At 45.6% G+C, this 25,756-nt stretch overlaps 1 protein-coding gene across 1 annotated transcript; it reads left to right on the top strand.

The window, feature by feature from the left end:
* Window positions 1-690: 690 nt before the first annotated feature.
* Il2 (interleukin 2) lies at window positions 691-25,756 on the top strand. Its single transcript, XM_047567072.1, is given in 5 exon segments — window positions 691-829; window positions 21,096-21,241; window positions 21,330-21,392; window positions 23,697-23,843; window positions 25,646-25,756. Coding segments are annotated over 5 exon segments (606 nt in total).

Below are 25,756 nucleotides of genomic sequence, written 5' to 3'. Positions count from 1 at the left end.
GATACGCGGATGTGGGGTTGACTCTGCCTGCACTTCACGAATCAGTCCAAAAGCACGGTAAGCCCATCTCCCTCAAGATCAGGTGTGACACACCATTGGCCGCCTCTCCAAACTCGCAACCCAGGGTGAGTTCCCATTGCTCTCCGCCTTACAACGCAGGCTCTGGTGTCTGAGGCGGGTCGTGGGGTGTCATAGCAACATTCTAGAAGCAAGCTCAGGAGAGCGCCTGGGGAGAGCAGCGGCACCATTCTGAGAGGAGAGAAACCGAGGGAGGGGCTAGAGACCCACCTCCGGCCCAGCAGCTCTGGGACTCTGGGCTTGGCTCTGACACACCAGGAGGGCTTCAGTCTGCTCTCCACTGGGAGCTGGGCTGCCTGGGAGCCCGGAGGCCCAGGAAGAGTCCTCCAGGCGCGGCTGTTCCGTGTCCAGATCCTGAACACTGCTGGGACAAACCAACTGCAAAAGTGGAGGGGGGGGAGAGAGAGAGAGAGAGAGAGAGAGAGTGCGCGAGAGCGGGGGGGGGGGGGGGGGGGGGGGGGAGGCCCAGAGGTCAGGAGGCGAGGCTCTGCGGGAGCACTGGGCCACTGGGCAGCCTGCCAGTCCTGAGACAGCAAGAAGCACACCCTGAGCCTTACACTGGACACTGCAAAGACATTCGAGAACAGAACAGGCAGGCATTTGTGGGCAACCATGGTGTCCAAGCCACTGGGCCCTTTGACAGGAGCCAAGGAGCGGGAGCTGAAAACCTCAGGGCAGAAGGGGGACGTGGAGAGCACTGCCCGTGTCCTGGCCGGGCTCAGGAGACTGCCTGGAGCAGCTGAGCGCCTGGGTGCGTTGATATCCTTATTCCTACTGCCATTCATACGCTCATTTTCAGCTTCTGGAAGAAACCAAATAGCGCTGCACTGAACTGCCTATGCTTCATGGCTTATCCAGCTCCTGTTGTATGGCAGACGTTGTGTATAGCTTACGTCGACCCTGTCTCCTTGTCATCGACAGTGAGAGGTAGCCGTGGGACAGTAATTCTGTTTGATTACATGTGAGCAGGATCATCCTTCCTTCTTCCTGCTTAAAATATAGACCTGACATTTGGAACCTCATGAGCCATTTTGTGACTAAGAAGTAAATATATATGTACATATGCCAAAGAATCATATCAATGGATAAAGAAAATATGGTACATATACAGGATGGAATATTACTCATCCTTAAACAGAAGAATGAAATTATGGCATTTGCATGTAAATGGATGGAACCAGAGAATATCATGCTAAGTGAATTAAGCCAATCCCAAAAAACCAAAAGCTGAATGTTTTATCTGAGATGCTGATCCACAGTGGGGGGTGGCAGGGAAGAATGCAGGAACATTGGATTGCACAGAGGGGAGTGAGGGGAGGGGTGGGGTGGGTGGGGATGGGAAGGACGGTAGATTGAGACAAACATTACCCTATATACATGTATGAAAAAAAATTTAAAAAATGTTTATCACTGTCAAAAAAAGTTAATGAAAAAAAATAAAGTTAATAAAAAGTAAAGAAAGAATCATAGGCACTAGCCTTGATGTCATCAAGCTGTTAAGCCAACATAAGCAAATGCCTGTGGCCAGATTTCTTACATGATATAAATAAAACTTTTTGTTTAAGCCACTATATTGAGGCCATGCTACTTCAGCCTTAAACGTTTCCTAAATGATGCAGTCTATCAAGTTGTATTGCATTACTTAAGTGTTGGTTGTTTCACTTTCTGCTCTTGCAGTTACCCACAGTCAACTGTGGTCTGCAAATATTAAATGGAAAATTCTAGTAATAGGTAATTCAAAGCACGGTTTCCATTACTTACGGATGGGGAGTATCCCATCTGACAGAATGTGGTGCTTGATCCTGACCTCAACCCTGATGTAGGATTTTGTTGAGTGGAGATGAGGCCGGTGGCAACAAGCGCTGTTCTTGGTTCAGAGATTCTAGAAACTTACCTGGGAAACAAGTGGCAAAACGCTGCACCTCAGTGCACGGAGCTAGGCCCCGGAAGCTGCAGCACTCCGGGAAATAAACGGCAGGAAGATTTGGAGTGCTGGACAGGTCATCTTCTTAGAGCCCTCATGAGTCTCAAAGAAAGAGAGAAGCTGGGACTGGGCCCATCTGAAAGCACAGCAAGGAGAAAAGAGCTCTTTCCCCAGAGAGGCACCTTCTGTCCGTGCTCGGGCATCCGGTTTGTCAGCGGTCCAAAGAGGCCGAGCTCTGCGGACAGGAGGGCCACTGAGCAGGTTAGAGAGCCCTGCCACCGGAACCCAGCCCTGAGCCTGTCTATTCCCGGCAGCTCTCCTTGGCCATTCTCTTGCCCTAAGAAAAGATCCAGTCTGGCTTTAGGAAGTAGATTGTGAGTGGGGCCTCAATCCCAAGGCACCCCTTCAAAATGCTTCAAGGATAAGTCTTTAAAATGAAAGGTTATCTAGAACAGAGAAGCCTGCTGCTAGCACACAGGTTCAAAGACTGCCTGGGCAATATCCCTCTATATGGCTGTCATTTCAGGAAACTGACCAGGGGCAAGTACCCTACAAGTCTAAGGCTTAGAAAGCAGTATAGCGGGCACTCCACATCCATGGGTTCTGCACCCATCGATCAAACCACCCTTGGATGGAAAACATCCAGAAAAAAATTGCATTTGTGTTGAACACGTGCAGACTTTTTTGTCATTATTCCCTAAATAATACAGTATAACAACTGTTTACATGGCATTTACATTATGTTGGGTAGTATAAGCAATCTAAAGATGGTGTAAAGAATTTGGGAGAACTGGCCACAGTAGCACACCTGTAATCCCAGTTCCTCAGGAGGTTGGGGCAGGAGGATTGTAAGTTTGAGGCTAGCCTGAAGAACACGGTGAGATTCTGTCTATAAACCAATAAAGTGCACAGGAAGATGTGATGCACATAGGTTGAGTGGAAACATTACACCACTTACATAGAGGACTTGAGTGGCTGCAGATTTGGGTGTCTGCGGTAGGCAGGAAAGTGGTCATGAAGTCCATTCCACATATGCACTGAGGGATGAGTATATGCCAGAAGCAAAACAGGGGAGCTCTCTATGCTAGCTCTGCAGCAGATCCGAGCAAGGAGGCATATTGCCCCTGGCAGCCAGGTTACACCTTAGCATGGCAGTAACTGTGTGGGAAACAGAGTTCAAGAGGGAAGAATGACATTCAGCTCCTGGATTCACCATCCCTGAGACCCGGCCAACCTCCAGACAATAGATAGGAATAAGCCCCACCTTTTTGCAGCCTCGCCGCCCACCCAGACTTCACCTGGGTCATGGCTGTGGAACTCGCAGGTGTGCCATAAGTCATGTCCACCACTGCAGGCTTCCACCAGGCCATCTGGACTCGCTGGGGTCTTTCTCAGGGTGCCCGCTTGTGCAAGCTGAGTTGCGTGGTGACATCCACAGCATCTCCCACAGCAGGGCTGCTTGTTTGGGGTGTTCATTTCTCTTGGCTATGTTGATCTTTCTCACAACTCCTTTAACTTCTAGGATGGGCAGCTTGGTTTTGATACCACCTGAGTCCACTGGGAAGTATACTAGCTCACTGGACAGCTTCTAGTTTTCGTCCAATGACTGAAAAGGAGTTAACACCCTGTCATAACACGGGACGGACTGCTACGTGTGTGCAAGATTCTGGTGAAGATGGCCACCTGATGCATCTTTAAACAACCATACCATTTTACAATCGAAATTGCTTATCAAAGGTCAGGTGAACAGAATGAAATCACACATGTAGAATCCTCCTATTACACAATGAGGACTCTAAAAGAGAGGCTGCTAGGTCGGTGGTTCAGGGATGAGGGAACAGCTTTACTCCCCTCCTGGGCAGGCAGGGAAGGTAGAGACCTGCCGTTTTGAATGCTCTTGACCCACCCCCAGTCCCTAGACCATGTCAACAAGGGGCCACTAGAGCCATGCTCCTGCACCACAGAAAGTGAGGCAGGGACAGCCTCCCCCACGTAGGCGCCCCGTTGACCAGAGCATCCCACTTCAGGGCAGGACAATATCCTCAAAGACAGGCCCTCTCAGAGGTCTGAATCAGCATGGAGGACATCTGGAGGTCACTCCTCAGTGTGCAGCCCCTTCCCAGCTTCTGACTTGCTAAGCTGGAGATGTTCCGTCTGCCACGTAGACAGAACCACAGAAAATGGGGATTGCTACTCACTGCCTTCCTCTGTGCATGACCATGCTCTTTTCGATATTCCAACTATGGATGACAAAGACTAGTGACAAACAAAGTCAGCTGGGGGGGGCACCGTACCTCCAAGAAACACACAAGGGCTGGGATCCTGCGGGGCTGCTGCACTAATAGGCCCTGACTGGAACCCAAACACAGGTTTGCACAAAATACAGAAATCAAACACGTGGCAAAGGAGGACCACTCAGGGTTTTAGAGAGAATTCACGAGGTGTGCGAGAAGTATGCAGATGCTGATCTGTAAGCCCAGAGAATAAGAGGTGGTTACCACCATGTAGGGGGTGCCAGGCTAGCTCAAGTGCAGGTAAGAGCTGGCAGAGTCAGAATCCAGACCCCGGGAGTTGGGTGAAAGCAGGCTTGTGGTGAGCAACCTGCAAACTCGTTTATTGCAGGAAAAACCTATACATTTTGTCAATCACAATGTGCCACGGGGGATCAGACCACCAGGCCCCTATACAGGTTCCCTTGGTAACACTAGGTAAATTTGAGGGTAGTTGTTCACTTTCCTAGGTGGAATGCTCCTCTCTGCAAGTTTACACACTTGAGACATTAACTGCTGCGAGCCAAGAACTAGGATTTCTCCCAACACCGCCACCTCCACAGCCCCTGGTGTTTGTAGGAAACCACGAACGCTGGGAGGAGCGATAGGAACGAACATACCCCAAAAGGTCCAGGGACACTGCCCTGAAAGTCCATAATCAAGAGAAACAGAAAAGATGAGGCCGGCCATGTTCCAAAGGACAGAACATGGGAGAGGAAGGAAAAATGGATCAGGCAAACATAAATACGAAAGTTCTTAGGAAAGGACCAATGTGCATGGGGACATGGGAAGTGTGACGGCCTGAAATTAAAGAGCAGGGATTGGAGAGACAGAAGGCAAGGCACACAGGAAGATGGAGCAGAACCGAGGTTCAGGCGGGAAATGGAGACGGGCTTCTTTCATCTTTTGGAGCCGATTATGATTTCCCTTAAAAGCCCTGGGTATGAGCTGTGTTAGGGGATCAGATGCTAGACTTCCTCTTGGACATGGCTGCCACTTATTCTGTTCTCAATGCTAAGGTGACCTGAAATAGCAAAAAGATGCGTGTGTGGCAGGAGAAATGGGGGAAGGTGCCAAGAGCCTTTCTTCCACCCCGGCCGCCTCAACCAGGAGGCTTAGGGTCAGCAGTTTCCTCTACGTGCCAGAGGACCCGGTCCCTGTACTGGATGAGATTCACGATGCCAGCCTGCCATCTCATCAGACACCAGCCCAACTGCACAGCTGAGCAAGCTTCCGGTCACAAATCTGCTCACTCACCCCGAGGAGACGGCACGGGGCCTTGCCCCTGAACTGCAGGAGGAAGTAAGTGTGACCTTCCCCGGGTCAAGCACTAAATGCACAACTGGTAAAAACTGATTTAAAAGCGGAGATTGTTGTGCCTTGGAAGAAATAGTATCCCCTCAAGAAAGAGGCAGTGGAAGGAATTCAGTCGTGTCCACAAAATTTCTTCAACGTGAGCCAAGTTGGCTTTGTAAGTCAACACATTACAATGCTCCAGTTCTCTCAGTTAAAAAAACCCTCAGGGGCTGGGGTTGTGGCTCTGTGGTAGAGCACTTGCCTGGCATGTGTGAGGTACAGGGTTCGATCTTCAGCACCACAGAAAAATAAATAAATAAAATAAAGGTAGTGTGTCCATCTATAATTAAAAAGAAAAAAGAAAAAAAAAGGAAATGCCAACAGTTTAGATCACATAATTTGTAGCAAGACACATTTTAAAAAAAGACTCATAAAAACAAGTACCGGGCTGGGTTGTGGCTCAGTGGTCCAGTGCTTGCCTAGCAGGTGTGAGGCACTGGGTTCGATTCTCAGCACCACATGTAAATAAATAAATAAAAATCAAGGTCCATTGACAACTTAAAAAATATTTAGAAAAAAACAAGTATAAATTTGCTCTGGATTTGAGAGTTATTAATGACCTTGCGCAGGATGTCATCCTGCACCTTGGCCAAATCCTTACACTTTCTTGACTGTTATACGCGGGGTATTTGGTGGTTGTCAGTCTTGGGTCTCCAAGATGGTTTCCTTCATATCCCACTCCACTACTCTTTGCATCTAAATGGCAAGATCCAGTACTGAAGGGCACCAATACTGCTGGACCGCTCTGCCTCAAGATTTCCAGTCTGGTGAGATTTTATCCAGACTTAAGAGCCCTGCAATTGGAAGAAGGCTGTTGTGCTGCGAGGTGTCGGTGACTGGCTGATAGCAAAACCTTATGAGGAAAAGTGTCTGTTGACACCATTGTGGTACAAAATCACAGGGCACACTGTGGATATAGAGCATCACTCCGTAGAGCTCAGGTTTGCAAGCAGAGAATAATACAACTTGGGTTTCAACTCAAACAGGGAAAGCAGAGTTTAGTGTCCAGTCCATGCCAGTATTAGAGTCCCTGTGAAAGGAGGCACTGGGGGGTCTCTGCAGGGCAGGCTCTGCTGAATGAGGCTCTTTAACTGGACTCACAATCAGGCCTCTCTATGAAGCCCTTGGAGGACTGGATCAGGAGCCCTGTGTCGAACTGCTGAGTGCCAATGAGCACTTGATCTGTTTGAGAAAAAGAAATAAGCACAAACCTTGGGGTTCCCCAGCTCTGGAAGCCCTTTAAGTTGTATGAACAAGAGAAGCAGGATGTAGGTCTAGGGGTTCTCGTTCAGACACTTGGAAAGTCCCTCCACCTGCAACTGATTCCATGAGACAGCTGGGGCAGACAGCCAAGGGAGGGCAGTGCCTTTAGTGGCCACGGCCACCCGTGCCATCTCACATGGGGCAGAGGAAGTTTGGACAGCCAAGGGAGGGCCAGCTGCCTTCCAGTGGTCAGGAAAAAAAGAGAATACTACTTGACATTGTGGTAAGTGAAAAAACACAAGGCCATTGTGCTGACAGCCAGGCAGCTTACAAAATGCCGCAGCCCTCATCCAGCCAGCTCGCTCCCAGGAACAGGAACTGGCTCCGATCTGGAGCACAGCTGCTCAGAAGTTCTCCATGAAGTCTCTTCCAGAAGACTGCAATTGTCTGCCCCACTGTTGGCAGCTCACGCGGGGAGCTATACCCTGGTGGGAGCAGCTTCACGGAGCAGGTGATGCTGGGATGCATGTGCTCTGGTATGAGTGACGCCATGATAGAAACGCGTGGCCTCCTGGCAGGCACCTCTGCACCAAGACTGCACAGGTCGCACTCCCGTCAGCTGCTGGGAAACAAGTGGCCTCTACACTGATTCCAAAGATGACTTTATGACAGAGCATGCACCTGGAGCTATCTGAAAAGGAGGAGGGTGTTACCTTTGGGAAATAAGGACATCAGACACCCAGTGGAGACCCTTGTCCTTCTCCAGGCAGTTGCCTTATAAGCCCAAGTGGCAATTAAGCCCTGCCCAGGGCACCACAGGACAGACTCCCACGTGGCTAAAGGAATTACAAAAGCTGATGGAGCCCTGGCACAGTCGCAAGGGACGAGCAGCTCCTTGGAGCTTCGGACTTGCCCAACTTCAAACCTCGTTACACAGAGCAGGGAGAGAAGCCAGTCCGGGAATGGGGATCTGCTCACTGAGGTGATCTGTCCCCAAGCCCTGTGTCACTCTGCCCAAACGCACCCACACAAAGCCACCCATTATGGCCGGGCTGCACTAGCAGACTTAACGCGGCTTCCTTGAGACTTGGTCCAGGCCTTCAAAAGACTATATTCATGGGATTATACAAGGATGCCATTTGTGTGCTAAAAACAACCCCCAAACAACTCATCCCACCTCAGATAATGGTGCAACATAAAGGGAACCTCCCTTCGAAGGCTGGCAATAGATTTTACTCAGAGACCCAAAACAGAAAGGAACTGTGACTTTTGATAGTACTTGTGGACACCTCTCAGGCATACTCCACTACAACTGAGAAAACAGAGGTAGTCAAATTCTTGCTCAAGGAAGTTATTTCCAGGTTTGGGCTCCTGAGCTCACTCAAGGTGATGACGAGCTGATGTTTGTTTCTGAAGTCACTCATAGAGTGAGTAAAATGTCATAGTGACCCGGGAATCACACTCATCGTGGAGCTCAGTCCTTAGGGAAATGGAAAGGTTGACCCATTCTCTAAGGCCCGCTTACAAATGATGCAGTTTTGCCTATCACTCTGCTCTGACCTGGGGCAGCTCCCTGAGGTGGACTGACATCCCTTTGAAACATGTGGCAGGCCCTTTCTGGCCTCTGTGGCGGTGCTCCTCCATTTAAGGTGGAGCCCAGGCTCAGGGGAGACCGGCTGCACAGTTGTTGAGTCCGAAAGCACACTCGGCACCAGTTTGCTCCCTCCAGGTCTGCCTGCCTGCCCATGGAGGAGCTCTGCCCCTTTCTCCTGAAGACAAGATGCTGCTGGGAAGCCCCGGACCAGCGAGCAGCAGTGGAAAAGAGGAAAGGCCCGGGTGCGCGTCACAGCGGGCGGCTCCGGAAGCTCAGGCGTGGAGCTGGGATGTGCTCCTCCAGAAAAGCAGCTCCCCAGCAGAAGCACTTCAGGCCCTTTTTCCGATCCAGCCTGGTCTCGCACACTGCAGAGGATCTAAGTGTCCCTTCAAAAGACAGGATCACTGAGACAAGTGACAACGAGGCTACAAAAGAGACTGAATTGGGGACCCTCTCTGAATTAAGAATGAACTTTCTCATGCTGAGAAAGGACACTAACAGGCCACAACCCCCGCCCTGGCGGGGCCAAGGAAGCTGGGAGCGGGGCCCACCCCTGGTTGGCCTGCCCAGCCCAGGCCACCTACATTTGCACACGTGAATTTCTTCCTTTTGTCTCATGGCTCTGCCTTGCCTCCTTTTTAAAGTTCTGCTCACTTTTAGGGATTTTGAAGATGGAACCTTTCAAACGATTAAATTTCTTCTCTCTTCCTTCCAAGGTGGCTCTGACTGGAAGCCATTCCCATTAGTTCAATTGAGTGTCTCTGGCGCAGCGAGTGGTGCAGCCAGACCCTTTGCTCCTAGGCAGCGTGGGTCTTGGGGATGGTGTGAGCGAGCCATCCTGCGAGCAGTCATGTCCAGTGGGGAGGCTCAGGGCTCCGCGCTCTTGCAGCTAGCGGGACTGCAGCACGGGCTGCAGGGAAGGCTGCGGCCGCAGGTATTGAGACCCTGGACTGATCCCTTTCCTTCCTGCTGCAGGCCCCACTTCCAAAACCTAATGAGGAAGAGAAGGCATTTGGATGTCCCTGGGTCACCTGGGTAGTTCCGCCAGGGTGCACACTGAGGGTTTCATCTTTGCTGATAGAAGCTTTGAGCCTTGGGTGGGTAGTTTTTGGTACTGGCAACCTGCTGTCTGGGCTCGAGTGAGATGTTTTGGTCTTGAATTAGTCATTTAGAATCTAAGCAGTTTGGGGCTTGAATGAGCTGTTCTACGGTATTTGTTTTTTGGGTACTGGTTAAGTAAGATAAAATTTAGAGGACATACATTTTTTCCAGTTATATTGGTTTAGTTAAGTACTTGTTTGGTTTTATTCTGTAAGATTCCATCATGGCCTATATATCTAAAATGCATGTTGATTTAGTGCAACTGTGTCATGTTTATTAACTTGGCAATTGACTTTGAAGCAAGAAAAAGCTAATAAAGTATAAAGATAGCACAAGAAAACCACTGATCAATATCCCTGATGAATATGGACATAAAAGTCCTCAAAAAATATTAGCAAACAGAATTCAGCAGTACACCAAAAGGCTCATACTCCATGAGAAAGTGGGATTTATCCCTGGTGTGAGAGGATGGTTCAACATGTGCTTTTCAATAAGTGTAGTACACCACATAACAAAAGGAAGGACAAAAAATCACATGATCACCTAAATAGATGCAGAAAAAGTATTTGAAAAATTCAACACCCTTTCACAATAAAAATTCTCAACAAATTAGGTATAAAAGGAACTTAACACAGTAAGGTTATATATTAAAAGCCCACAACTAACATTGTAATCAATGCGGAAAAACTGAAAGCTCATTCTCTAAGATGTGGAGGAACAAGGGAGAAACCTCCACTCTGACCTCTTCAATTCAACCTAGAAGTCCTAGTCAGAGCAATTAGGCAAGAAAAAGAATTATAAGGCATATAAATCAGAGGAAGAAGTAAAATCATCTCCATCGTAGGTGATACAATCTAATACATAGAAAATTCTAAACACTGCACAAAATATACTCTTAGAAGTAATAAATTCAGTAAAGTTGCACTATGTCATGTACAAAGATGAGTTGTGTTTCTACACCAACAACAAACTATCCAAAAAGCAAGTTAAGTAAACAATACCCTTTACAACAGTGGCAAAAACTGATAGGAGGGTGGCTGGGGGTTTAGCCTAACATGGGCAAGGCCCTGGGTTCAACTCCCAGCACTGAAGAAAAGAAAAGAAAAAGAAATTTAACCAAGTGGGTGAGTAGATCTAAACCCTAACAACTATAAAACACTGATGAAAGTAATTGAGGGCACACATAAATAGAAAGATATCCTGTGTTTATGAATTAGAAGAATTAATATTGTTAAATGTCCATATTATGCAAGGCAATTTACAGATTCAACTTAATCCTTATCAAAATTTCAATGATACTCTTTACAGAAATAGAAAAAAAGTCACAGAATTCACATAGAACCACAAAAAAACCTGAAAAATCCAAAGCAATCTAGAGCAAGAACGAAGAGGAAGGTGTCACATTTCCTGATTTCAAATGTATTTAAGCCTCAGTAATCAAAACAGTAAGGCACTGGTGTTAGGAAAAAAAAAAAAAAGGATGCGTAGACCAATGGAACAGAATAGAGAGACTAGAAATAAATGCACATTTATGGTCAGTTGATCTTACTTACTTATTTATGGTCAGCGAGCTTACCAAGAACTCACAATAGGAAAAGGATAGTTTCTTTAATAAATGGGGTGAGATATCCACATACAGAAGAAGGAAATTGTGCCATATACAAAAATTAAAAACTTAAATGTAAGATCTAAATGTAAGACCTATGACCATACAACATTTTGGAAAAGGGGAAAAGCTTTTTAATATTGGTCTTGGCAATGATTTTTTTATGTGACACCCAAAACACAGGCAACAAAGTAGAAACAAACAAGTGGGTTCCAGGCAACCAAAATGCTTCTACATAGCAAAGGAAACAAGTGGAAAGCAACCTGTGGAATGTGAGGAAGTTTCTGTAATCGACACACCTGCTAAGGAGCTACTACCCCAAATTCATAACTAACCCACATAATTCAACAGGAAAGCCAAATATCCTAGTTAAAGACTAGGTGAAGGACCCAAGTAGACATTTCTCTGAAGAAGATATACAGTCAACAGGTATATGAAAAGATGCTCAATGTCACTAATCATGATAGAAATGCAAATGAAAATCGGAATGAAGTACCACCTCACATTTGCTAGAATGGCAATTACCAAAAAGACAAAAGATAGCAAATACCGATGGAGACGTAGAGCCACCGAAACCCTTGTCCACCATTGATAGGAACTACCATTGACAGGTTCTGCCATTGTGGAAAACAGTGCAGATTTTCCCCCAAAAATCAAAACTAGAATGACCATAAGATCCAGCAATCTCACTTGTGGGCATACAATCCAAAGGAAAGGACATGAGGAGCTCAGAAGATACTTCACATGCATGACAGCATCATCCACAAGAGCCAAGGTAAGGAAACAAGCTCAGCGACCCTCAGTGGATGAGGGTCAAAGGAAGCGAGATCCACGGGAGTGCGCACACACACTGAAGTAGTATTCAGCTTTAGAAAGAAATACTGCCACTGTGACAGGATGTCTGACCCTTGAGGACATTACGCTGAGTGAAATAAGCCCGAGACAGAAGACCAGCACTGCATGACCCCACCTCAGTGTGGTCTGGCACCGCGTCCATTCACGGCAGCCCAGCAAGGAATGTGGGTGCCAGGAGCTGGAGGGTGCCAGAGATGTCAGTCACGGGTAAGGCTTCAGTCATGTGCGGAGACCAACTGCCAGATCCAAGGCACAGTCGTGACCCTAGGCAACAGGACTCGACTGTGTCCTCAACTCTTGCTCAGGTCCTTGCCACACACGCACGCACGCACACACACAGAAAGCTAACGCTGTGAGCCGTTGGGGACGTAGCATGCTGCGGTCATCATTTCACAGCGTCGGCACATACCAGATCACCACATTGCTTATCTTAAATATATACACACATATATAGTAATAACTATGATTATACTTCCATACAGTGGGGAGGAGCGCTCTTTGGTCAAATGGTCACATGGATGTCACTGATTTCAGAGAAGACTAGGACATTTTAGTTGTAAATGTGCTTCCAATATATCACTTTATTACATCTTCATAGCAGTACCCCGAGGGAGGGAGGCAGGGAGGCCGGGAGGGCAGGTATTCTGTGCCCATTTGACAGAAGAGGCATCAGATTTGCAAACACAGAGCATCTTGCCAAGTTCCGAAAGCAGATCAGACTCCCTTCTGGGGTAGGACTGCAAACTCAAACACCTCCTGTCTTAGGCTGCTTTCTGGATAATGTGTAAAGGAAAGAGGTTTGCTCATCTTACAGGGTTGGAGTCTGAAAGTCCGAGATCAGGTGTCCCCATCTGTTCAGCCTCTGGTGAGGACTCAGATGGCATTGCAATGGCAGAGCGCAGCAAGAGAACTCACACAGGAAGACAGGAAGCAGCGCGGTTCAGGGCCAGATGTGTTCTCACATCTGAGAACCCACGGGCACCTTCCAAGGTGGCACCCCACCCAGTGGGCCCACCGCCTCAAGGCCCCCGCCTCAGCACTGCCACGCCAGGGAGCAAGGCCACTGCAGTAGACCATTGGGGGACACTCAAGCCATCCAGACCGAGGCACCTACAAAAATCAGACCCATAACAGAAGGAGCAAAGTGGCCAGGAGTATGGGAGCCACTGCAGGAGGGCATTTCAGGGGGCAGCAACCACTGGCTTCATCAACGGCAGACCAGCTGCCACATAAATCAGAGTTTTCCAGAGAAGGTACGGTACAGCTTTCTAGGTTGAATGCCACCATTTTAAATGTTGGTTTGATTGGCATACAGAACAAACACTATGAGGGCTGAGTGCACGCTCGCCACCATCTGCTTCCGGTGGCCTGGTTTTCTTCTCCAGCTGCTGCTCAGGGCCACAGCGCAGGCACAGAGCCGGAGCACTTCTGCGGAGCTTGGGCGGTGAGTCCGAAGGCATCGTGTGCCATAAAGTCGGCATCCATCCTTTCCTGAGCCGTGGCCACGGCTCTACCATCCTGTCAGCACAGTTACTTACCATAAAGTGTAGTTTTCAAGCATTGGAACAAACTGATGTGATGAAGGACACAGCTTATATTTATTACAGTTTTAGCTCTTAAATTCATAAGAGCAACAAGTAATTCATTTTGAATTACTGTCTTTATATGGTGTGGATAGAAGGTCCAACCTCCTTCATGTGTAGATATTTAATTTGCCTAGCACTTGTTGAAAAGACGACTCTCCCATTGAATTATTTGACAACCTTGCAAAAACCAGTGACCGAAAACGGTTTATTTCTGAACTCTCGTTTCCCTTCCGTTTACCTGCAGGTCCATCGCGGTGCCTGTGGGAGCTGCGCAGTCTTACCCTTGGGAGTTGACGGCATTCTTCTCCCATGTGGTCACTGTCTTACAGGGAAGCACCCCTGCGTATGTCTGTTTTCTTAATAAAATGCTACGTTCTGTGGGCCAGGGATGGCTATTCAGTTCTGTATCCCTTAAACATGTTGCATTCACAAAGCAAACAGGATATTCTAGACTAACAAGGCCCAGTGTGCTCATGTGGTACTTTGAACTGTACCTGAGCACTCGGGTTTGCATGAGGGTCCGACCAAGGCCCGGGTGTGAGGAGCATTACTGAAATGGTGGAAGCTTTGAGAGCTGGGGTCTTGTGGGAGGTGTTGAGATAATTGGGGCCGTGTCCTCAAGGGAGACTGTGTAACCTCCATCTCTTCCTTTTTTCCATCTACTTCCAGGCTCATGAACTGAATTGTGCTGCCTTTACTAGAGGCCCAAAGGAATGGGGCCAGCAGATTTTGCACAGGACCCTAAAAGACCATGAGCCAAAATAAACCTTCTCTCTTTATAAATTAATCACCTCAAGTCTTTGGTTATAGTAACAGAAAGCTGACTAGTACTCATTGAGGAACCCCAAATAAAAGAAGTTTAAATAAGATATTCTTATTTCTTTCTCACTTTAAAAAAAAAAAATCAGGAATTACGGCAGTCAGAGTTGATTTGGCAGTACTACAAAGTTGTCTGTATCTGAGCTCTCAATTCTGCCATCCCTAGAGTGTGGTTCTCTGTCCTCGAGGACCAGAAAGGTAGTTGGGGCTCCGACCAGTAAAGCCACATGGCCATACTTCATTGCAAAGGGAAAGTAGAGAATGTAGTCTTAATGGGGAGAAGCAATATGTCCAGCTAAAAATAAGGATTTGTATTCTAAGTAGAAAAGAAGAATGAATATTAGGAGAAAACTAGCACTCTCTACAGCAGAAATAAGGGAACAATTTTTTTAAATGCCCTTGGGTCTAAAGAAAATGAGATTTTAAAGAAGTTCTAAGGTGATTCCGCATCTCATAGCTGCCCTAGTGTAGGTGCTTAGAGTTTGTCCTCAGTGGAGCGGGGATGGATATGGAGTAGTTCTGGACTTCAGGTTCTGAAGCCCGAGTCATCCAGAACCCCCCGTTTCTTACCCTTCCCAGTAGGGTGTGGACCTTTAATTTATAGTACCGTAGAATCTCAAAATCTTCCCTAAATGCCCCATTCATCAAACTTAATTTCTGGCTGTTACATTTCCCCAAGAACTACTCCAGGATACAGAGCGGCCAACCAACCCCTGGAGTTCAGATCTAGGGTTTTATTACATGACTTTCTGCAGGTAGTGCATGAGCACGCCAGCACTTCCAGCCCTCAGCCCACCGAGTGTTCCCAGCAGCTGGGAGTTCAGGGGTCACAGCCAGCGTAGTCCCTATGGAAGCTGGAGGTGGGGATAAAGGAATATTGGATTACACCGTCCTCCCCCAAGGTAAGGTCATAAAAATTACTCTTTATCTTCTGCATATTCTACAAAGAAAAATGTTACTTTTTCTGCCTCACCAGCAAGTATAGTTTCAATTCTCAAGAATTTTTTTGTACTTTTATGTCACTTCTTATCATACTCAGAGGGTCTTTTAAATCAAAGAACAATTCCTCACTTGAAAAGGAATTAAAATTCTCAAGGATTATTATTTTTCCTCCACCTATATTCACAACATTTCCTCATCATTCTGACCAAAGAAACTTCTTTGAGCACTGTGTTAAAATCTCAGTGGAGAGACCTCCTCCAAGAGCTGCTTTCTTCTCCTGAAAGTCACACTTCAACTCAGAGCACATACTGCAGGCTGGCCACTGGCCGCCACACCCCAGTCCTCCCCGCGGCTCCAGGCTGCACCCGGGTTTACTCTCTGCCTTAAGAAGAAAGGGATGCTATGAATAATTAGTTTGGTATGCTCCACATTTCAAAATCACCTCAGTGGTTTCATAAGACCTACTAGTCTATTTTGAAGGCTTACAATGTGGGAAATCTGTAAAGAGTGAGAGAGAGAAGCTCAATTTTTCCAGCTTAATTTTGCATAGGTAAAGTGTTATTAATAGGAGCATTTTCGGTGACAATATGCCTGTAGGATGGGTAGAAACTTCCTCAGATTCTTTGTAAAAGCTGAAACAATGTTATCACACTTACTTAAAAGCTTTTACTCCTAGTATAAAAGACTCATTCTGTTGGTGATGATTATGGATCACAATTTATGGATCAGAAATTTGTCAGTGTCTGAATCCTTAAGAAAGAATTACCAAGATATGGATATATACATATATACCCAGCGGAGGATTCCACTCTTCTCCATTCTGATTTTGTTGGTGATGCAATAAATTCACCCAAGACATTCAGTCCCATGATTTCTCTTCTCATGCTTCCAAAAGGGGCCCTGCCATAAGCTGAAGGCCACTGGTTGGGTGTCTTAGAAAGAACAGGCAGGACAAGGCTTTAGACTTCAAAGCCTCTAGAGAGCCTCAAAAGTCCAAGATATCTTCTCATCAGAAACACAATTTCTTGATGCTTAACTACTAGCCCAGGTCAGCATATGAGCAAGTAGGTGACACCCAGAGATGGATGCTGGCCCAAGACCATCTGAGTTAAGCACACGGATGAGTAGACTGATGAGCAAAATCAAACTGGGATTCCTGGGAAGCTTGTATTGTTCATGACATCCTGTATTTGGACAATCTTATGTCATAAAGTCCTTTTCATTTCTTCTCTTTGTTTTATTCCTAACTTTCCACTTGGCGCACAAACTTTAAGTAAATCCTCAGGTTAATGATCTGTGATGTATTTACTGGCTCTCTTCACTACTGAAGTTGTCTACACTGAGAATGAATGTAAAATCATCAAAGTCCATGCTACAGAACTGAAGATCCAACCTGTGAGGTAGAGACACTCCAGCAGGTTAATCTGTAAGCAGCCTGGCCGAGAGGTAAAATGGACTGTGCTGAACTTGGACGTCATCTGGTGAGGAGTCCAGATGACGGTCAAGGACAGAGAAGAGACTTGAGAATGACAGGCACATATATGAATTTAAAATCAATCATATATACGAGGAAAAATGATATATGTGACTCTAAAATTGGTCACCTGACTGCCTACTGCTGTGGCTCTGTGGTGTAAGAGGTGCAGCATGGGAGGACATGGGGGGCACTCCCCACCCCCCGCAGCTGGAGCTGCAGCACATCTTCCCCGCAGAACTGGCTCCATCTCCGCAGAGTTGGAGAGCGGGTCCTGAGAGATGTCATTTGCTTGGCTTTTTCCTCTTCCAGCATTACCATAGTCTATGGTGAAACTGCCCGCCTTGACCTGCAGAGGCGTGGGGTGACCTGTTAACAAAGGATATCTCTAGCTGCTAGGATGAGCTCATTTACTTTGGTTTTGCAGCTCCATATTTTTCTGATTTTCTATAATAAGCATGTTATTTTGTGCTTAGACAATAACGTTAACATTTCAAAGTAAATAATCAGGCTGGGATCTTTGTGAAATTGTGTCATGTAAGAATGATGGAACAGTAGACACTGCAGCAGAGGAAGAGCAAACTTGTTCAAGGGAACTTAGAAACAAGGCTGTGGGGAGAAGCAGTGAGGTGCAGGGAGGCCGGCACGACTGTGGACAGCAGCTTTGTCCTCTCGGGATTTCAGTGAGAAGGTCCAGGTGGCAGAGGAGAAGGCTAACCTTGATCTGCCATCTTCCATCCATAAGCAAATGTTCTTTTGTCTGTGTTGGACACACACGGTCAAAAAACTCTATACTACCTTGCACTGAAAGGAGATGACGTACGCAAAATGAGATAAGTGGACGTGAAAGCACTTTACATACCTCGGGTGTTTTGCGACTCTTCCTATTACTGCTGGAAGACACTGACATCCTACAGTTAGAACTGTGGCAACTTCCAGGTGACTTGTCACAGGGGTCCTGTACTTACATAAAAAGTAGATTTCCAAAGGTCTCGAAGAGCCTCCCATTCTCGTCACGTTTAAATAGTAAGTGGTCCCTTGGCTGCCAAAGCAGCCAACTCCTAGGACCATGCTTCTGCCTTGACCTTGGGCACTGCATGCCTTAAGGTCAAAGCAGCTGAAGCCCACAGAGCAGAGAACACTGCCTTACGTCAGACGCAAGGGAAATGTGAGGCGCTATCCAGTATGCTGGCATTTTTAGAAGACCCTGAAAGAGACTGAAAACCTGCATGAGCTGTTGCAGCTACAGTGTGAAGGGCCCTAGATCTTACGAGTCCTGACGCTGGCCCCCAAGGTGCTCTCTGGGGAAGGGCAACGATGCCCCCGATGGGCTGCCACTGGTACAGGGCGGTGCAGCTGGAGGGTTGGCAACATCCGAAGACACCGGTGTTTGCTGATTTCACCACTAATTAAGGTTTTGGCAAAGTCACTTAACCTCTGCAGAGATCAGATTTCTTATCAGCAAAGTGTGACTTAATGAAGTAATGGATTTGAGAACACTCTGCAAAATTAAAAGCATGAAGAAAATAATAATTCTTCCATCCCCAAAGATCGTGAACACCATTCCATTTTACCACACCAAAGAAGAGCACGTGCGAGGAAGACACCTGCGGTCCCAGGCAGGCTCGCACAGCTGCGTCATGGCACAGAGGACCAGAGGTCTGCTAGAGGCGTGTGTACCCCAGACTGCGGGGCAGCTCGGACTCGCACAGGACAGGACTCCAGCTGAACTCTGCGGGTGGTCTGCAGGTCATCAAACGCCACGCCCTCGCTTCAGAGGGAGAGAAGTAGATCTGAGCCGAACTGCCAAGAGGACTTTAGAGAAACTGAGAAGGGAAGCAGTCACCTAGGTGCTGCGCAGACCCAAGTGAAGTTTTACAAAACAGAGAGGACGTCAGAAAGAAGTCCTTGGGAGAGGTGGAGTCCTTGACAGTCAGCTTTGCGGGGAGGACTGTGTGCCATAGACACACGTCTTCAGCAGGCAGCCTGGGAGACTGGGGTTCCTGGACTCAGAGGCTGTCAGAAGCAACACCAAGCCACTAAAGCAGCTTCGTGTTGAGTAGTGAAACTTGCGTGGTGCGACACATGCGGCAGTGAGCAGTTTACTACTGATCTTATCACTGCTGCAGCCAGAAAAGCCAGCGATGTGCCAGAAGTGTTAGAAATGGAAAGCACACCCGGGTGAACACAGCTCTCTCTCCAGCATTCAAGAGAGAGTGTGTGAGGCCACTTCCACTATCCGCCACTCACATATCAGAGGGATCAATCAAGGCCCAGGAACCCAACTTTCCACAGGGTCCCAGAGGTGCAGGCATGTGTCGCCCATGCTCTAATGGAAATAGCTGGAAAATATAAGTATCGAGACTGTGTGAACATCAAAGGCCTCATGGGAAAAGCCCACACACAGGAAAATGTGTGGGCCTGAATTCTTCCATTCTGGAAGGCAGCGGGCTGAGCTGAGGGTGCTGGACCAGACACCAAAGGCCTTGAGGGGAGCCGAGGGGCATGGCTGTGCATATCACAAGAGCATCCTGACAAAGTCCCGTGCTGTTCTTAGGTACCGAGAGACATTTTGAATTCTTAGGTAACAACAAGGAAAGATCATGAGATTTGTCCCTAATGTGGCTTTCATTTCCTACCACCTGAAGAACTGTGATGCTTATTTTAAAATTTATGAAAGTCTTTTATAGTCTCAGAATATTGCCGAATGCATAGATGAGTGTTTGGAACCATTTTTCTGCTTGCTGTAAGAGACTACATCTGAGTGTTCCTTAACATGCTTAACCCCTCTACCCTCCACCTGCCTCATTGCAAAAGTTCAGATTGAAGTAACTGTCATTCTTCAAAACTTGACATCCCTGTCTCCTGAGGCAACTCCCAGCTTCTGCTGGGGACAGCTTGTGTGCAGGCACCTACCTCTCCTATTGTGCATCAGGTTAGAAAGAACATGAATGGTTGGAACCAGAACATTCCGCCTTTCTTCCAGTCCTTGTTCTGCCCCTTACTGGCAGCAAGGGCTGAGCAACCCTGAAAAAAATGCTGAACTTAACTTCTTGGATCCTCAGTTTTCTAACCTACAAAATGGGAACCACCACTTCACGGGTTCGTCATAAGGTTTAAATTAGACCAGGTGCCTGCACGCTTCTCCCTTCCCTTTCTGTACACTTGAGGGCATTGTCAATGCTAGGTAAAGGTCTGTCTAAACTCTAGACTAGATATGAATAAGGCAGCGAAAATGGAGGTGTTACCGGCAAGCTCTCTAAAAAAGACAGCCCTAGTTCTCCATAGCCTGATCAGAAGCACAAGCTCTACCATCATTCAGCCAGTAAGCATGTTCCACTGAGAACAATGAACACAGGTCCTAATGTCCTACCCAGTCCATCAATCACAAAAATAATGCTCCACATGTTTCACAACTATTATTGCTATACTTGTAGTGTCTCAGATGCTTCAGAGGACAAAGACAATCTTTTAAAGAGGTGAAAACAGAACTAGAAATGTGATTCCATTTATACATGAATTTTGGAGTCTGTTATGAAGCCAGCATCAGTGTCCTGGGATGCTAGTTTTTTTCTGAGTACTCGTTACACATCAAACTCTTAGAAAGAGCAATAGACATAAAGATATTTGAACAGACACAGAAAGATGTTAAGTTTGAGCCAGCATGAGCAGTATCTCCAGCTCAATAAACCTTGTCCCCTAATCTCAATATTACTCCAGCTCGGTAGGAAGCAATCTACCATGCACATGCAATTAGCTCGTTGTGTTGATAAGAGGCAAAGCCATCCTGAACAGGAAACCAGCATTCTTCCTGTCTAATCAACACATCTCAACTTCATCCTTCTCACTGTTTACTCCTGCCCCGTCCACCACAGCATGCTGCTTACATGTCAGCAGACTTTTATGACAAAGAGAAATTTTTCATGAGTTACTTTTGGCATCTCCACCCCCTTAAAGAAAAGAGGAAAAACTGTTTCATACAGAAGGCGGTAGTCGTATGAATGAAAACTACCACCTAATTGTGGGTTAAAGTAAGCAAGAGGGATTTTACCTACATCCATTCACTCAGCTCATGGGGGGTTTAAAGAAATTCCAGAGAGTCATCAGGAGAGGAAAAACAACGGTAATGCCATACAGGTAGAGTCTTTGAAAATATGTGTAATATGTAAAACACTTCAACACCCCCGTACTATTTTTCCAGAATTGGCAGTATAAATTGCTGTCCTGCTCAAGGGCTCCCTATCACGCTCTCCAATCGCAACCAGGTGACCTTGGCTCCCACCGCAGGGCACACCATGCAGCTCCTACCTTGCCTCACACTGACTCTGGCACTGGTGGCACACAGCGCACCCATCTCAGGCTCTGCAACGGAGACGATGCGACAACTGGAGCAGCTGCTGCTGGACTTACAGATGCTCTTAAGAGGAGTTGGCGTGAGTACGCGCCCTTTCTAACACAGCATTGAGCTCTTTTTCTTGGTAGAGTTCACTTTTTTAATTACAATGTCTTATGCTTTCTCAGAATCACAAGAATCCTAGACTTTCCAGGATGCTCACATTTAAATTTATGTGCCCAAGGAGGTAAGTACACTTTTCTATGTTTGATTTATGTTTTAATAAAATTAAAAGTTCATAAAAATTTGGACACTGATTAGATTAACAGCACATAATCTGAGGAAAAAATTAGTAACTTCAGTATCTTTTTTCAATGAAAAAAGTTTGACAGTGGGGCTTCTGTTAAGACGATTTTGCCTCTATTTCTCACATGTGTGTTGGATGAGAGGGAGTGAGAAGAAAATGTAAGAGCAATATTGTCACTTTGTTGCTGGGACAATTTAAAAAGAAGATATGTGGATTTACTGTTTTATTTAAAAATGTAAAACTCTAGAGATATTTGATCATATTATTTTTCATTATAAAATATTGAAATTGACTTTAGAGGCACTTTTAAAAGTGCTTCTTGCTGTAGGGAAGGTCCCCAGAACCTCCTTGAGAGCAACTAGCAGCACAGCAGGCAGCTGGTCTAAAGTGACCTCCCAGCTCTGCATGTCCTGGTGCTCATGACCTTGGGTCAACTACCTACCATCTTTGCAAGTCAGTTTCGTTTCTATCTACATGAATGGTAACTGCGCATAGTTCGTGAGGATCAGGAATGCTCTCTGTTGATGTAAACGCCAACCAGCGTGAGATCTGATGAGTAGTGGTGAAGACGAAAGTCTTGCTGGGAGGTGAGAAGTAAAGCTTTGCAGTTACAAACCTTTAGCCAGTAGGACTGGAGGTTCACGGTACGATGCCTCCCACTCGCCCCGAGTAAGAGCCTGGTCAGGCTGTCTGGGGATTCAGATAGTCACGTGGTCAGCAACAGGTCACCCAGCCTTCTAGGGGGCCTCTAGGAGGGTGCAAGTTTCCCAGCAGCTGTGCCAGTCAAGAGAGCATGGGCACAACTTTGTGTCAGAAACCTTGTCCCAGGGTAATTCCAAGGCCAGAAAGAAACAGAACTTAAGAGGGCAAGGATGCAATCCTGTTGATCCATTTCTATGAAATCAAGGGAACTCTGCTGCAAGCTACTCTACTGAAAGACAGAAAGGAAACACTTGCAGATGATCCTCTAATTAGGGCCACACAGCTTTTAACTTCAATAAAAAGACAGTGGACTGTTTTCTGAAGGAAATTGCTCCAAATTGCTCATGCCAGTAAGTCAAGCCCTGAATCTGTAGAATTGTAGTAGCAAGTTAAAGGGGCAGTCGCTGGACATGTCAGGAGAGAGGTGTTGCCCAGCCCTGCCTTCCCTCTGAAGATGGGCTCAGAGAGAGCGCGAGATTATGTGGGCAATCTAGAGGGTTAGTGGGATTCTTTGAAATCTAACTTTCTAAGTGACAACTCAAACTGTTTGACACCTAAGATAATGTGATAAATTCCATTCATTTGTTCCTCTAACCACCATTCACATATACAAAACTTTTAGAGATTAATACAAATATTTTATTCAAAGGATGCTGTATCAATAGTATGATGAAAAAGAATTAACATTTATCCCTAATTCTACCTACTTGTGTAGCCTTGGGAAAGACAGATTCTGAGATTTGGTTTCCTTATTTATAAAATGGAGGCAATAGTACTGGCTTGCTTACCTCAGAATGTGGCTGTGAACCCAAAGGTACTTATTTAGGAGAAAACACTTCATGGAATCTTTATAGAAACTCTGTTTTACCACCGAAGTATGTATGCAATATGATCTCTATCTACCTACCTATCTTCATCAGGAGACCTGTCCAAAAATTCTGTCCCAATATTGTGACTTTTTATTTGGTTGGGACAGAGAATTTTTTAAAATGCTTCCTAATGTAGCAATTTGGGGAAATTAAAATTTAAGACATAAAATGTGTCTTGCACCACTGTATTGAGACTCATTATCACATGGTCACAATAACCTAACCTGCAAACTTTGGGGACTGTGATAGATGGCCTCCGAGAGCTCCTTCTAGCCCTTAGCATCCTGGCTTCTCATCTCTCAGGTTCTCAGGTGTTAGACTTCCAAACTCTGCTTGCTCTCGTTCCCATGGGTCCTATGCAGACTGGAAAGGTGGCCAACCCATCCATGATTTCCGTTTGGATGCAGAAATACTGACTTTTCACAAAACCTAGAGAAGCTGAAATGTGAGACTTGTTAGTTGTTAGCCAACAGTTCATCCTAATCATCGGTGTGTGAGGTCTTATTTTCCATTGTATAACGTAAACCACAGGGTCCACCCTTATAGCAGCGGAGGGCAGGGAGAATGTTAGAAACTGTATACACCAGGCTCAATAAAATAAATTACAGATTAACTTCTGCTTCTGGCCTTTAGTGTTTGGTAAACTGAGCTAACACTTACTATTGTTATTATTTCAGGCTACTGAACTGAAACATCTTCAGTGTCTAGGAGAAGAACTCAAACCTCTGGAGGAAGTGCTAAATTTAGCTCAAAGCAAAAACTTTCACTTGAAAGATACCAGGGATTTCATCAGCAATATCAATGTGACCGTTCTGGAACTAAAGGTAAGTTTACTTACTTTATTTGCTTCCTGGAAACATAATGAACGGCAGGGGGAAAGGACTTGGTTTTAAAGTACAGTACTTGACTTCTGGCATTTGGGAGGTATCCACACATTCTTGCAGCCAGTATTTGAAGGACACTGGGACGAAATGGGTCCTCCTCAAGGTGGGAGGATGCCCTGACCCCTGGTGGAGCCGGGAGCACAGCTGGACGCTTGCTTGCCGTCCTCTCGTGCCACCAGCCCCTGCCACACTACCTCTCCATCGCCTCTCAGTAATACAAAACGGGAGGCAGTAGGATGTGTGGAACTGAATCTTCCAGAAAACAGACAGAGTTCACTATGTATTTTCATCCCTCAGATCACTTACCAGAATCACTTACTGATCACTTGAAAGCCTTTTCAAGTGGGGTTTCTTGATCACTGGTGGAAGGACTAATCATAAGAGAGCTGTCCCCCAAAATGACACCATTAGAGTGGACAAAAGACTAGATAATTAACTCTTCACTAAGAGGCCCACTTTCAGGGCCTGGGGTATTTTTAAATGCATGGGAAGCATGAAGTAAACAGAGGACACACATGAGGAGAAAGGGATTCACTCACAGCTCTTTCCTCATCCCACCTGACAAGTACAAAATTCATGAGTTAATATGTATCATCAATAAGCAGCGTGATTTTAATTTTAGCAATAGAAGCAAGTTTCTAAAAGTGTGTGACTCTAGATGTTTCCAAATAGGAGTCACTTTATTAGTGAACTGTTTCAGTTTCAGGTTTTAAAAAACACATTGAGATCAAAGTCGCCTAGACCTTGACAGACTCAGTCCTTATCTACGCGGAGTGGTTTGCTCTAAACTCATTGACTAACATCAGAAAACTCACTCGAAACTCATGATACGAATTTAAGATAAAATTATGTGAAAACTGTGCAACACAAGCCACATACACTTCAAAAGAAAAAAACTAAAGAGATTACAATATTTAAATAATTATGTGTATGAATGTATATAGTATTTAAAGGGAATACACTGTCTTGCTTGACTTACAAGGAATTGCTTCAAATTTGAAAAAGCCATTCCATATGTCTCATGATATGTCAAAATATTTTCTTCTTAACTTGTCAATCAGAAGCAGTGTTAAAATAACTACTCTCAACAGCAGAGGTTAATTTCCATAAAGTCTATTCACAGGAGGGAATTTCTAGAATGGTGGGAGTTGGGAAACTCACCTGCACTGACCCTGTGTCTACTCACAAAGCTGTCTTCCTATGAATTTCCCCACACATTTGTGCACATATTTGTGCATAACAATTCATCCATTAAGTGGGATGCTATGAAATTCTAACGTTTAGAAAAGAAGAACATATATATATATATATATATATATATATATATATATATATATATATATAACCTATTCTATATAGACATAGATGCATACCCAGAGGAAAAGGGATCCAATAACCATTTCACAAATGATACTTAATAAAATATTTATCAAGAATTATTTTTATTCAAATATTGTTGAGGAATTCAGGGGAAAAAATCTTGTAGTCATTGAGAGGAAAATTAACAAATAAGAAAAACAAGTGAGAATTGAAAACTAATAGCCTTGTATGTTGCTCATTTGATGTCATATTAAAATGCATAATTTTGGCACATCACATTGATCATTCAAGAAAAATATAAATGATAACTATGTTTAACAAGCTTAAAGATAAAGGCCATAAGCCTATAAGACTTCAACTTAGAATAATTACATATAAGATAAACCACTCTAAACTTACATAATAAAAATGTTCTTTTACAGGGATCTGCAACAACATTCACTTGTGAATACGCTCATGAGGCAGTAACCATTGTAGAATTTCTGAACAGATGGATTACCTTTTGCCAAAGCATCATCTCAAAGCTGACTTGA

The sequence above is a fragment of the Sciurus carolinensis genome, chromosome 10 (assembly GCF_902686445.1).
Source record: "Sciurus carolinensis chromosome 10, mSciCar1.2, whole genome shotgun sequence".
NCBI classification, from domain to species: domain Eukaryota; kingdom Metazoa; phylum Chordata; class Mammalia; order Rodentia; family Sciuridae; genus Sciurus; species Sciurus carolinensis.
This window is presented reverse-complemented; position numbering and strand designations above follow the sequence as displayed.